The 15,159-nt window shown below is 45.8% G+C and overlaps 1 protein-coding gene across 1 annotated transcript; it reads left to right on the top strand.

Moving 5' to 3' along the window:
* Positions 1-5,445: 5,445 nt before the first annotated feature.
* LOC142657052 (uncharacterized) lies at positions 5,446-8,678 on the top strand. The gene is made up of 4 exons (XM_075832102.1): positions 5,446-5,510; positions 5,705-5,847; positions 7,453-7,692; positions 7,860-8,678. The coding sequence occupies exons 1-4, from the start codon at positions 5,456-5,458 to the stop codon at positions 8,028-8,030; spliced, it is 609 nt and encodes a 202-aa protein (XP_075688217.1). The 5' UTR covers positions 5,446-5,455; the 3' UTR covers positions 8,031-8,678.
* The last annotated feature ends 6,481 nt before the right edge of the window (positions 8,679-15,159 follow it).

The raw sequence follows: 15,159 nt of genomic DNA on the forward strand, positions 1-15,159 counted from the left end.
TCCAATCAAATGATTGCAACCTTCAGGAAAGTCCACCTGGGGTCTTCGCTGGTCCATCTCCAGCCTTCTAAAATCCTACTTATTAATGCTCATCTTAAGTATTGTGTTCATGCTTGTGCCCAATGGTGTATGTATCATAGAAGGTGCCCATGTGTGTACTAAGGGACCCTTGGGAGAGGAGGGGGCCCGGTACTGGTTGGTCCCATCCCATTTGCTTTTGGGTAGTGAGAACATGTGCCATTCCCTTCTGAATTGTTAGGAAAAAAAGGTTATGGGGAATTGGCCCAAGGGTCATGGAGTAGTGATGGAGGGGGGGGGGGGGCAAAATATCATGCCCTTCTGTCCTAAACCTTGCCCCATAATGGGGGCTCAGTTTGATCTCTTTTATATATGTCCCTGTTTTTACCACGAAAACTATACATTATATGATTGTTCTGAATTGATGCCATACTAGCAGGGTCTCTGGACCAGTGTGTGCTGGACTAAAGGAATTTGACTTTATCATTTCTTATTATTTTTATAATTTTTTCTGAATGGGAGAAGAAGGCTGCAATACCTGTGAATCGCCGCTACATCCGTGTCTTCGATTCACAGTGAGCAAGAAGAAACGGAGGGGAAGAACCGGTCGTAAGAGCGCTGCGGCCCCTTCAAAACAGCTATTGATGGCCCATCCTGGGGCAGTCCCTTCAAAACTGCTGATCAACGGGGGTCCCCAAAGTCAGACATCGACCCATCAGCTATTGATAGGGCATCCATTTTTAGCTGCTGGAAAACCCTTTTAATATTGGAGGATTTAAAGCTTAAAGCTGGTATTACACGGTCCGACGTGGGCTGTGTAAACGAGCGCCGATGAACGAGACAGCTTGTGGATAGGCGCTCGTTTGTTCCTTTCACAAGGAGCTAGTACAGGGACGAGCGCTCATTACGACGATCGCTCGTCCCCATACATTTCTATCATATCAGCAGCCAATCTGATTACACAGGTAGATGTGCTGCCGACATGGATAATATTTTCAGTATTTAAAACGATACGATCAGCTGATGAACGGGTGTTTGCTCGTTCATCGCCTGATCGTTGCTCTGTTTACACATTCTGGGAACGCTCGTTTATCCGATAATTGGCCAGTGTAAAAGGGCCTTTAATACAGACATGAACTGCTGTGTCCTACGCACTGCACTGTAACCATCTAATCACCGAAGGACAAGACCTCTCCCCGTCACCAGATCGGCTGGGCTGATGAATCCCCGGCAGGCTGTGCGCATGTCTCTGTTACATATTCAGAATATAAAATAGAACTCATTCAAATATTTATTTTTCTGCCTCATGTCTCTCCTTACGTAAGGCCCTATTCACACAACAGGGTTTCCCGGCAGTCACGCGGCCGCAGTAGCAACAATATACCCCAAATGGGGCTATCACCACGACCGACTTTTTGACGGCCCGGGAAAGCGGGCCGTCACAAAATGGGAAATGCCCTATTTTCGGCTGTTCTCCAGGCCGCCCGGCTCCAATAGAATGTGCTCCAAGTGACGGCCTTGTCTTCCGTCCCTCGATCTCTCCTCCTCCTCCTCACAGTGCGAAGTGTATGTGAGGAGGAGGGTATTTTTTTGCTCCCTGTAGGAGCAATGCTGTGCCCGGGGATTGCGAATTTCTGCTCCTGGAGCCCTAACTTCATTGTCCATATATGGACACAGTGACGTCAGGGACTTCTGAAGCGGAATTCCCGGCTCTGTGGCCGGGGATTCCGCTCCAGGAGAAGTCACTGTTTTCACTGTCCATATATGGACACAGTGATGTCAGGGACTTCTGAAGTGGAATCCCCAATGCTGAGGCCATGGATTCCGATCCAGGAGAAGTCCCTCACTTCACTGTCCATATATGGACAGTGAAGTGAGGGACTTCTCCTAGAGCCGTCCTCTACAGGAAGGTAGGGGGGTGCCATCTGACTATGTACAACTGGGCTGTGTAGGACTACGTAGAAAGGAGGTCTGTGTAGCATTATCTACAGGGGGCTGTGTGGCATTACCTACAGGGGGGCTGTGTGGCATTACCTACAGGGGGGCTGTGTGGCATTACCTACAGGGGGCTGTGTGGCATTACCTACAGGGGGGCTGTGTGGCACTACCTACAAGGGGGCTGTGTGGCACTACCTACAGTGGGCTGTGGCAGTATCTACAGAAGATAGTGTGTGGCATTACCTACAGGGCGCTGTGTGGCATTATCTACAAGTGCCTGTGAGGCATTACCTACAAGGGGGGGCTGTGTGGCACTACCTACAAGGGGGTCTGTGTAGCACTACCTACAAGGGGGCTGTGTGGCACAACCTACAAGGGAGGCTGTGTGGCATTATCTACATTGGGCTGTGGCAGTATCTATAGAAGGTAGTGAGTGGCATTATCTACAGGGGGTTGTGCGGCATTACCTACAGTGGGCTGTGTGGCATTACCTACAAGGGGGACTGTGTGGCACTAACAACAGGGGTGCTGTGGCAGTATCTACAGAGGGCAGTGTCTGGCATTATCTACAGAGGGAAGTGTGTGGCAAAAATCTTTACAAATGAAATTCATCCGATTTTAAAACGGACAGGGAAAAAAACTGATGCAAAACGGGTCAAAATCTAAATGGAAACACGCCCCGGATGCAAAAAGCCGGGAAAAACGGCCGTATTCATCGGCCGACACTCGGACCCTGTCGTGTGAATAGACCCTAACAGATGGACCAGTAACAGACACGATGACCAGAACATGAAATCTGTTATTACAGACAAATATTGCAGGTGTAAATAACATATGCATGTAGCAGAGCTGAGTTTGCGATGTGGTACAGCTCAGTGTTCTGTTACTATGTGCTATTTGTGCTTCTACACAGGGTTGCAGGTGAATCTACTGCATTTTCTTGGCAACTTGGGGTTGTTTGGCTTCTTCCAGAGGACTGGGCTTCATGGTCATGTTTGGTCGTACGGTAGTCCTGGTAAAATTTAGAAATCACTCCCAACACAAGTTCAATGTTTTACTTTAGGAGATTATGTAGCAAGCGAGCATGCGCGCATTGCAAAATTATTAGACTTACTGATATTTGGGGCAAAGATTTTGTTTGCTACCCTAGCCTTTTATCTAAATACCGTAGCTAAGGCAGTCGCTTGTACATGTATTCGCCCACTGTGGGCGCTGGAATAAACATACAGTAAAGATAAAGGATTATGCATTTTATTATTGTGTGATTCCGACTCATTAGTAATTCCATGTTCTCCTAATACTGGAGCTTCACTAATAAACCTATAAAATGCTGTCAATATATATCTGGTCATTATATAATCCTGTATATGAATATAAAAATAGCAGCTATTACACTACAATGTGCCGGATATTCTCTTATACAGATGCGTCCTTCCTTGAGTTATCTCTAAACTCGACATATCCCGAGATTATGGCGCGAGATGTTAAACACACATGTAAAAAAACTGTATACCCCCAACAGATGCCATCTGTCAGTCATCCATTACCCATAGACTCCCATGTTACAAAAGTATACATTTAACGTATATGGTTTTTTACTGGATGGCGTGACATTTTACTGAATTGGTATCATCACAAATTGTATAACAACGCAATTCAAGAATAGTTAGCGGTGGACACATCTGTTAAATTATGCGAATTGTGTATAAAAAATATCAGTGAAAAGTTCTACAATACTGAGCACCAATCAGATTCAGGAATGTGTGATGAGGAATGTGTGATGATGTCACAATGACAGGAGCAGCTATGACATCACAGAAGACTGGTGACTTCATCGAGTCTATACCGGCCATTGCCTGACATTACTTCTTCCTTCTTATCTGTGAATTCAGAGAAAGAGACGGACAGAGATAGCGGCTTTTGTTTAGCGAATCTTTGCATTAACTCAGCGAATCTTCTATTTGGCGCCATGGAGATCCGGGGTTTGGCATTCTTGCCTCTCCTTTGGTTCGTATGGATGCTATTGGGCCTCGGCACCCTGACAGTCTTGACTGTCATGTCAGGGCATGAAAAATATCCTTATATTAGGTAAGAGGGGACGGGGTGAGAATCCTGACTCTATAGTATAATGATTGTTATTATTGTATTATTATTGTTGTTGTATTATTATTATTATTATTATTACTATTATTATATTCTTATTACTGTTATTCATGAAATATTATTATTACTATTATTATGAGTGAATTATTAATAATCTCCATCAAATAAATAATACGTCTAAAAACAAATGTAAAGTAGTCTAAAGAAAAAAATGGAGTAGTTGCCCATAGCAACCAATCTGATTTCAGCTTTCATCTTACTGATACCCTTTAGAAATGAAAGCTGAAATCTGATTGGGTGCTATCGGCAACTACCCCACCTTTCCTTTGCACTACTTTGATAAATCTCCAGTGACTATAAGTCTATAAATGTTTTTTCCTCATCATATACACTGTAAATGTCATAGTACAAATGATGATAAATAACAGTAATAATTTTGTTCTTTTACTTACTTTTACCAAGTTCCTCTGCTTCCTCCCGGGGACCATATAACTGGTTACACGGTCTAACAGTAACACTGTCCTAGCTGCTCATAGCAACCAATCAGAGTTCAGCTTTCATTTCTCAACCTGCTCTTAAAAAGTGAAAGCGGCGCAGTGATTGGTTGCTATGGGCAACAATAACATGTATATGGCAATTGAATATAATGGTGTAGCCAAGTCACTCATAACACTGACCGGAGGAGCGAAACTATCTCCTCCGCTCGTTGAGGGAACGGGGTTAGGGGAGCATTTATTTCTTTAGACACTAGAGGGCCATTATTATACTGTGTGTGGGGGGGCCCCCTATGGGGGAATTATACTGTGTGGGTGAAGCTATGGGGCATTATACGGTGTGGAGGCCACTATAACGGCATTACACTGTGTTTGGGGGGGACTCTATGGGGCATTTATACTGTGTGGGCTGAACTGGGTGGGAATGGTCCGGGATTGGGCGGAGTAAGATGCGCGCCGTATTGATTGTCCCTCTTTGCAATACATGAAAGTCGGGAGGTATCAGTATGGAGAGGGGAATTTTACGACTTCAAATAATATTAGAAGTCAGAAATAGAGATGGAATGATTGGACATTCAGGAGATAATGGGGGAGATTTTTCAATACTGTGCAAAGAAAACATGGAGCCGTTGCCCATAGCAACCAATTGGGTTCCTAAATTCATTTTCCAAACGGTCTCTGATAAACGAGAGCTGCAATCTGATTGGTTGCTATTGGTAACGGCTTCATGTTTTCCCGCAGTATTTTCTGCTTCTACTTGACTGTGGATATTAGAACATATTATGGAGGGTGATTATAATGGAGGGAAATAAAGTCTCCTCTGCTCTTAGATGAGACATTTCCACCGCTTGTCTCCTATTAACTCTCAATATTTTTCTTTATTTCACAGTGGAACGGGAAAAATGTTCCCTGAATCGGTGATCTACACCGTCGTCTTCATGGTGATGTCCATTCTCGGTAAGTGGATGCAGCTTCCTATATGAAGATAACATCATGAGGAGATCAGCGGCGCCAATGCTCAGTGATAACCTTACATTCCTAATCACTATCCAGCACTGACCGGCGGCCATTACTGGATATTATAATCATCACTGCGTCCTGGAGTTAATACAAGTGTCTATAGAAATGATAACATGCATTGTCTATTTCAGGAGCCGGCGTCGCTTCCATCCAGTACAGGTTCATGATCATTCAGTCTGAACCATCGGAGAAGCGTTATATCATCGGCCAGAGAATCCTCTACGCCATGGCATGCATCGGTTGTATTGGGAATGTCATGAACGCCATATATTCGGTTAGTTATTGGGTTTTACATAAAGTCTCCGGTATTACACAGAGTCCCAGTACCCAGTAATATATAGAGGGGTCAGTACCCAGTAATATATAGAGGGGTCAGTACCCAGTAATATATAGAGGGGTCAGTACCCAGTAATATATAGAGGGGTCAGTACCCAGTAATATGTAGAGGGGTCAGTACCCAGTAATATATAGAGGGGTCAGTACCCAGTAATTTATAGAGGGGTCAGCACCCAGTAATATATAGAGGGGTCAGTACCCAGTAATATATAGAGGAGTCAGTACCCAGTAATATATAGAGGGGTCAGTACCCAGTAATATATAGAGGGGTCAGTACACCGTAATATATAGAGGGGTCAGTACCCAGTAATATATAGAGAGGTCAGTACCCAGTAATTTATAGAGGGGTCAGTACCCAGTAATATATAGAGGGGTCAGTACCCAGTAATATATAGAGGGGTCAGTACCCAGTAATATATAGAGGGGTCAGTACCCAGTAATATATAGAGGAGTCAGTACCCAGTAATATATAGAGAGGTCAGTACCCAGTAATTTATAGAGGGGTCAGTACCCTGTAATATATAGAGAGGTCAGTACCCAGTAATATATAGAGGGGTCAGTACCCAGTAATATATAGAGGGGTCAGTACCCAGTAATATATAGAGGGGTCAGTACCCAGTAACATATAGAGGGGTCAGTACCCAGTAATATATAGAGGGGTCAGTACCCAGTAATATATAGAGGGGTCAGTACCCAGTAATATATAGAGGGGTCAGTACCCAGTAATATATAGAGGGGTCAGTACCCAGTAATATATAGAGGGGTCAGTACCCAGTAATATATAGAGGGGTCAGTACCCAGTAATATGTAGAGTGGTCAGTACCCAGTAATATATAGAGGGGTCAGTACCAAGTAATATATAGACGGGTCAGCACCCAGTAATATATAGAGGGGTCAGTACCCAGTAATATATAGAGGGGTCAGTACCCAGTAATATATGGAGGGGTCAGTACCCAGTAATATATAGAGGGGTCAGTATCCAGTAATATATAGAGTGGTCAGTACCCAGTAATATATACAGGGGTCAGTACCCAGTAATATGTAGAGGGGTCAGTAGCCAGTAATATGTAGAGGGGTCAGTACCCAGTAATATATAGAGGGGTCAGTACCCAGTAATATATAGAGGGGTCAGTACCCAGTAATATATAGAGGGGTCAGTATCCAGTAATATATAGAGGGGTCAGTACCCAGTAATATATAGAGGGGTCAGTACCCAGTAATATATAGAGGGGTCATTGCTGGGAGTCCCGTGATGGAGATATAGATATATATATATATATATATATATATATACTGTGTTTAACCCATTCTAGTCTTTGCTCCATAGAAAATCCAGCATCTGGTGCTCTGTGGTATAAACATTGCTCGTTAGTCGTCTATTGTGCCCAATATAACACACATTACAGTGGTGCCCCCAGGTGACTATTCTTATATATTACTACCCCTGTATAATTACACTCCACCTGCGGCCTCTGCTGTTATATACTCTCAGATCTCCATGACGACCTTATTAATGACATTTATATATCGGTTTATGTTCTAGGCGAAGGAAAATCCTACAGTCCACGGCATTGGCGCAGGATTGGCGTTTTTCCTTGCTGCCACTTACAATCTGTGCCAAGCTGTATGCCTGTACAAGAGATCCTTCAGCAGTCGGGGAATGTGCCACATCAGACTGGTAACAACCGGGGTGACCATTGTGGCACTGCTGATCAGCATCATTCCATATGCTGCAGCAATAAGCGGCTCCTTTTCTAACCGATGTGGCAGTCGCTGTATTGAGGTGAGTTCATGTCACTATTCTCCATCTTGTGTAATCCACATGTCCTTTATAACAGTAAAATAGAAACTCTTGGTGGACCTGTCATCCTCCCATCTATTCCACACCAGAGCCACTGGTGAGTACAGCCGGCACTAACATCCTCTATCCTGTCCCTCTATCTTCTGCAGATCTTAAATATAACCGGCATGCTGGGAGAATATATGGGATTCTCCGGCTTGGCAATCCACCAAGTGACACATTATACAGATTTCCAGATGAGTAGATGCCGTGTGAAGGTCTCATGTGCTCCAGAAGAGTTTCTGATGAGAAGTAATATATTGTATAGAGCCGGTTTATGATAAATGTTCTTTCTTCTTTTTTCCTCAGAGTCTGTCTTTAACATTGTCCAGAGAAGGTGTCTCCATCTCCATGAGGGAAAAGACCCAGGACCCTGAAAACCCTGAATAAGATCCAGGGGTAAGAACTAGGGGGCTGGAGCACCATAAAGACAACTAAAGCCATCTGGACAGCACTGGAGCAGAACATCTTCCTGCAAGTAGGATGAAGGGGCACAAAGACCTCACCCCTAGACCGCAGCAGGTCATGGAGCCAGAGATGCCACCTAAGATGGCAATAAACATATGTAGATCACTGTTGACATCTATAGTGATCAGTATTACCATCCACATTGAGGTGATAGTGATGACAATGACACCGGTCCTTCCAGAAGTCAGTCTGAGACCACCAGTCATGGTACCAGAACCACCTGCAGATAAGTCACCTCCACCTCTTCTGGAACGTTGATACAACCAGCATTGACTTCCGATAAGGAGGAGTGAGGAGCGCGGCAGGTACAGAAGAGCGATGACTGAACGTTTCATCATGGAAGAGATATATACGTCATAACAGCAACGTTCCTGAACACATAGCAGCAGGAAACCTCAACCATTGTGATTGCTGTACTGAAGAGAACAACAGGAATATCTGGAGCCGTCCTACCAGGAGAATGGAGATCTGGTTCTGATGCCATGATGACTGTATTGAACATTATCTACATGCACTACAGATGGTGCCAAGTCATCATCACGGCCGAGACGATAAAATGTGACAACCTGGTGGAAATCATCGTCTAGTAAATTCAATGTGTTGGAATAATGTTTATTACTGTGGTTATTGCAACAACTGCTCACAATGCATACTCCCCAACTGCTAAATAGCTATCCCCACACAAAAAAAATGCCCTCATAGCTGCCCCCATACAGTATAATGCCCCCCATAGATGCTCCCATACAGTATAATGCCCACGCAAATTCCCCCATACAGTATAATGTATAGCTGCCCCCATACAGTGTAATGACCCATAACTGCCCCATACTGTATAATGCCCCCACAGCTGCCCCATGCAGTATAATGCCCCTATAGCTGCCCCATATAGTATAATGCCCCCATACAGTATAATGCCCCTAAAGCTGCCCCATACACTATAATGCTCCCATAGCTGGTCCCATATAGTTTAATGCCCCTATTGCTGCCTTCTTACAGTATAATGCTCCCATAGCTGCCCCCATACATCATAATGCCCTTATATCTGCCCCCATACAGTATAAAGCCCCCATATAGTATAATCAGTAGTGTAACTACCGCTGTAGCAGCCGTAGTGGCTGCTATGAGGCCCACAGCATGAGGGGGCCCAGGTCGCCCGACGACAACACCACCTATGCCCGGTGGCGCCGCTAGCAGCCGTTATGGCTGCTACAGCGGTAGCGACGCCACTACGCGGCCTGCGCCATCCGGCCCCTGACATCTATAGGCTAGGTGGCACGGGCCCCCTCATGCCCAGTGGCATTGCTAGCACCGTAGGGGGCCCCGGGGCTAGCGACAGCCCCATTTACTTGGATCTGCGTTCTCTGGACGCAGATACAAATGAATATTATAGGCTGCAGGCCACGTTAGGCCTGCAGCCTATAAGGCTCTGTTAAAACTCCCTGCGCATACCGGCGAGATGAAATCACTGTATCACGCTAGTCTGCGCATGCCTCCCACCAGGTGGCGTCCGTCGCAAGGAACGGGGCAAGGTAAGTACAAATTATTTTTTGGGGGGTTTGTGTCACTATATACAAGGGAGGGGTTGCAGGGTGGCACTATATACAAGGGGGGAGCAGTGTGGCACTATATACAAGGGGGAGGAGGATGGCACTATATACAAGAGGGGGAAGCAGGGTGGCACTACTATAAACAAGGGATGGAGCTGTGTGGCACTATCTACTAGGGGGGCTGTACAGCACTATTTACAAGGGGGGGGGGGTCTATAGCTAAGGCAGTCGCTTGTACATGTATTCGCCCTCTGTGGGCGCTGGAATAAACATACAGTAAAGATAAAGGATTATGCATTTTATCATTGTGTGATTCCGGGTCATTAGTAATTCCATGTTCTCCTAATACTAGAGATTCACTAATAAACCTATAAAATGCTCTCACTGTATATCTGGTCATTATATAATGCTGTATATGAATATAATAATAGCAGCTATTACACTACAAAGTGCCGGATATTCTCTTATACAGATGCGTCCTTCCTTGATTTATCTCTAAACTCGACATATCCCGAGATTATGGCGCGAGATGTTAAACACACATGTAAAAAAACTGTATACCCCCAACAGATGCTATCTGTCAGTCATCCATTACCCATAGACTCCCATGGACACATCTATTTAATTATGCGAATTGTGTATAAGAAATATATGTGAAAAGGTCTACAATACAGAGCACCAATCAGATTCAGGAATGTGTGATGAGGAATGTGTGATGATGTCACAATGACAGGAGCAGCTATGACATCACAGAAGACTGGTGACATCATCGAGTCTATACCGGCCATTGCCTGACATTACTTCTTTCTTCTTATCTGTGAATTCAGAGAAAGAGACGGACAGAGATAGCGGCTTTTGTTTAGCGAATCTTTAGGGATCACAGGCTGTTTAAGTTTGGGAGCCACTGACTGTATGTCAGGTCTCCTTTAAGTTTCCCATAAAGCACACTGAGTGTGTTTTAAAGATAATTGGTTAAAGAGATCACATGGGGGGAGGGATTAAGTTTATAAAATAGAGGTTACTTCCTGCAGTTAGCCTCTTTCCCGCTTTCCCTGCTGAGAATAGGAACCTCTATACTACCAAGAGTTAAACAGAGGAGTGTTCACTGCAATAATGGCGGAGCAAGCGCTGCTAGCGCTATTGAAAGACAAGATAGAGAAGGAAGGCTCAGCATGGCTTATCCCTCTCCTACGAGGTGGGTCAGATCAGCTGGATGGCGCTGTGTCCGAGCCGCTGGCCAGCGGCGTGCGGCCCTCAAGGAGGTGCCGTCCGCCTACTCGTCTAAGTCCATCCCCCACTAGACCTAGGAAACGGGGGAGGGCGCCTTCTCATCACCCGGCGCGGCAGCATGTCGAGGTGAATGAGGAGCGCAGTGTAGAAAAAATACTGCCGGCTCGCAAAGGGAGAGTGCTGGCTGGGCACCAGGCCTCTCCTCCCCCAGGGCAGCCTAGCCGACAGGCAATAATAGTGAGGCAATGCACACCCCCGCGTGTAGCCGACGCGGCGGACAATAGCAGTGGCCGGGCGCAGGAGGCGGTACAGAAGCAGGCCGCTCCGAGACCACCTGGCAGGCTTGCTAGGTGGTTTGGCCGGAAACCCACCGCTGTGGTTAGTGAAACGGTGGATGTAAGAGGGGACAAGAGGGAGGGTGAATTTCCCCTAAGCGCAGCAGGGCCTAGTCAGATAGCAGATGAGAGTGAGGAAGATTTCTTTGAGTGCATTCCGGGTACACCACAGGATAGGGCCAGCGAGCAAGTAAATCGATGTGTTACCGCCGGCAGATCCCATAGGTGTGGAACAAAGGGCCGTGGAACGGACACATGCTCTGTGTCCAGTTCGGAAAGATCTGGGAGACAAAAACGGAGGAGATATAGCTCCCACAGGGGCACTACTACTAGGGATAGAAGGAATAGGCATAGTCAGCGCTCTCGTAGTAGAGAATTTAGTCGTCACTCCAGAGGCTCGCGGGGGAGTCGGTCGGCGTATCGTACGTCTTCGGCTTCCACGGAAGATTCCATGGATAGACACAGTAGGAGGTCACGTGGGAGCAGACAACGTGGGCGGAGAAGCAGATCGGTCGACCGAAGACGACATAGGAAGATTTCACCGATGGAATCAGCAACAGTTGTTTCTCCGCTGCCCACGACGCAGACTCCAGAGGTTCAGACAGCAGTCCAGCAGAGCGGTGAGTTATCATGCGTACAGGCATGGAATAAAAATGCTACTAATGGGGATAAAATTTTTGGTATGTTAAAACATGTGTTGGAAAAAATGGGCGGGACAGAGATCCCGGTTAAGGTCCCAGGGGCGGTAGGGCCGCAGCCTGTGCAGGCGTTGGATAATACGGGCATTTTGCTCAGGGACTCATATTTCTGCGGAGTTGCTCCTTTGGGAACACACGTAAATAATGATTATAAAATGTGAGTACGTGGATATATGGTCGTTAGTGTCTCCGGAGCAGCTGATGGTGGATAAAGAGAGAAAATTTGACAAAAGCGATGATAAAAAGCCCAAAGTGGCAAAAACATTTGGAAATTGGATTCAGGCTTTCGCAGTGTTGGCTAGCATAATTAGTCAAAATAAACCGGAGAAAGCTTTTGAACTATTCACGTATTTAGACACAATTTATTCTGCTCACAAGCTGCATGGCAGAACGGCATGGTGGAGATACGATGAGGAATTCAGGCGTCGTTTGGCTATACGGCGGGACATAGGGTGGTCTTCTAAGGCCACGGATGTATGGATTCAGTTGATGATGACACAAAGGCCTCAGAATTCCTTTCTTGCCTCCACCGCCGCGCCCCCTCAGTCCGCGGCCGCCGGTCGCAGACCCGGTGCATGTTGGCTCTTCAATGAAGGGCATTGCCGATTTTTCGCTTCATGTAAATTCAAACACGAATGCTTCATATGTGGAGGATCCCATTCGGCGTTACGATGCTTTAAGAGAGGTAAGAACCCCACGAGACCAGCTGCTGCAGGTAAGCCGGAGGACACCGGTGAGCGTCCAAAGGATGCTCTCCTGGTTAAACAGGTACCCAAGGAGACAGGAAGCAGAAATGCTCATTAATGGTTTCACACATGGTTTTCATATACCTCATGTTTGCCAATCAGCGGCTACGTTTGCTTCTAATTTAAAATCCGTATTATCTCATCCAGAGATTGCCCAAGAAAAAATTGATAAGGAGGTTAGTTTAGGTCTTATGGCGGGCCCTTTCATCGAGCCGCCATTAGCTAACCTCCGAATTTCCCCTTTAGGGATTGTGCCTAAAAAAGAATCGGGAAAATTTAGTCTCATACATCACTTGTCGTTCCCTCCAGGTGAATCAGTCAATGATGGCATATCTAAGGAAGAGGCGGCGGTGTCGTACATCTCATTTGATAGAGCTATGCAGTTAGTTTCAAAAGCTGGACCTTTTGCTTTGCTGGCAAAATCTGACATAGAAGCAGCTTTCCGCCTTCTTCCTGTCCATCCTGACTGTTTTCATCTGTTGGGATGTCAATTGAATGGTTTATATTATGTGGACATGTGTTTGCCGATGGGTTGCTCTATCTCCTGCCGCTATTTCGAAATGTCTAGCTCCTTTTTAGAATGGGTTGGGCGGTCTGAGACAGGCAACACATCGGTAATAAATTATTTGGATGATTTTTTGTTCATTGGTCCACAAGACGAGGCGTTGTGTTCATACACTTTGAATTCGTTTAGGTTTTCATGTCCATGTCCGGTGTCCCTTTGGCGGAGGAAAAAACGGAAGGCCCGACTAGGTGCCTCTTCGTTTTGGGGATACAAATTGATACAAGCAAAATGGTGCTCAGCCTACCGGAGGACAAAATTACAAAATTGCGCCAGGCCATCAGCAGCTGTATCCGGGCAAAAAAGATCACGTTACACGACTTACAGTCATTGTTAGGTCAATTGGCTTTTGCCTGCAGGATATTTCCTATGGGCAGAGTTTTCTCGAGGAGGTTAGCCATGGCAACTGCAGGTATTAAAATGCTGCATCATTTTGTGAGATTCCCAAAATTGTTAAAAGATGATTTAAGGATGTGGCAATCTTTTCATGTTTCATATGAAGGTACCTCGTGTTTCATGGAAGAGGAATTGGGTAATGCGGATTTGCAATTGTACACAGACGCAGCGGGTGCTCACGGTTATGGGGCTGTTTTCGATCATAAATGGTCGACTGGTTCATTGCCGGCTGATTGGTACGAAAAAGGATTTATGAAAAATCTGACATTATTGGAATTGTTCCCCATCGCAGTGGCAGTGGAGCTTTGGGATGAAGAGAGGGCGAACAGTCGTATCCTTTTTTGGTCCGATAACGAGAGCACAGTTGTGGCCATCAATAAATTAACATCCAGTTCTCTCCCAGTTTTAGCTTTACTCAGACAGTTGGTTTTAAAATGTTTATCGTTTAATGTGGTTTTCAGGGCGTGTCATGTGCCTGGCGTTGTTAACGATGTTGCTGATGCGCTGTCTCGTTTTCAGTGGCTTCGTATCAGGACATTGCATCCTCGGGCGGATCAGGAAGGGTACCCCTGCCCTCCGTTTCTTTGGGACCTGCCGGAGAACAGTTGACGTCTCTGCTACAGAATTAGTTGGCACTAGCAACGTGGAACTGCCATGGTAAGGCTTGGTCTGAATGGCTGACATGTGCTCGTTTTGATGACGTGATTTCTCCGCAGACATGTTATGACATTACATTGCGATATTTAGGTTTTTTAAGGAAAAAGGGCACGTCGGCAGCAGTGGTTCGGAAGCGCTTCTCTGGGGTGGCATTTGCACTAAAACTTCTGGGGGTCGAGGATGTGACAAAACGTTTCATTTTCTCTCAAATTTTAAAAGGTTGGAAGAAGGAAATGCGGACGGCAGATGGCCGTCGCCCGGTGTCATTTGTATTGCTCCGACGTTTGGCCGACGCTACGGCATCAGTATGCTCTTCAGAATTTGAGTCCTGTTTATTTACCTGCTCGTTTACGCTGGCCTTTTTCGCTGCACTGCGCGTTAGCGAATTAGTGTCAAAATCTCGATTATTTCCTTCCGGCTTGTTGGCAGACGACGTGATAGCTTTGTCGGATTTGATAAAAGTGAGTGCGCGTCGGTCTAAAACAGATTCGACTGGGGAGGGGATATGGTTATCCATTTTTGGCTTAGCCTCCAATTTTTGCCCGGTAAAGATCATAAAGAGTTACATGTCCATTCGTCCTCAAGGCATTCGTTTTTTGTTACATAAGGACGGTTCTCCTTTAACAAAATTGCAATTTTCATCTGTCCTAAAAAAATGCCTGAACAGGGTTGGTTTGCCCCCGTCTGAGTTCGGCACTCGTTCTTTCCGAATTGGGGCTGCCACTATGGCAGATGCGGCGGGTATGACGGAAACAGAAGTGAAAAAATTGG

This window comes from Rhinoderma darwinii, chromosome 7, assembly GCF_050947455.1.
Source record: "Rhinoderma darwinii isolate aRhiDar2 chromosome 7, aRhiDar2.hap1, whole genome shotgun sequence".
Lineage (NCBI taxonomy): Eukaryota > Metazoa > Chordata > Amphibia > Anura > Rhinodermatidae > Rhinoderma > Rhinoderma darwinii.

Coding starts and splice junctions, on each gene's coding strand:
- LOC142657052 (XM_075832102.1), top strand. CDS start 5,456: ATGTTCCCTGAATCGGTGATCTACACCGTCGTCTTCATGGTGATGTCC. Junction 5,511..5,704: donor CATGGTGATGTCCATTCTCG/GTAAGTGGATGC, acceptor TGTCTATTTCAG/GAGCCGGCGTCGCTTCCATC. Junction 5,848..7,452: donor TCATGAACGCCATATATTCG/GTTAGTTATTGG, acceptor TTTATGTTCTAG/GCGAAGGAAAATCCTACAGT.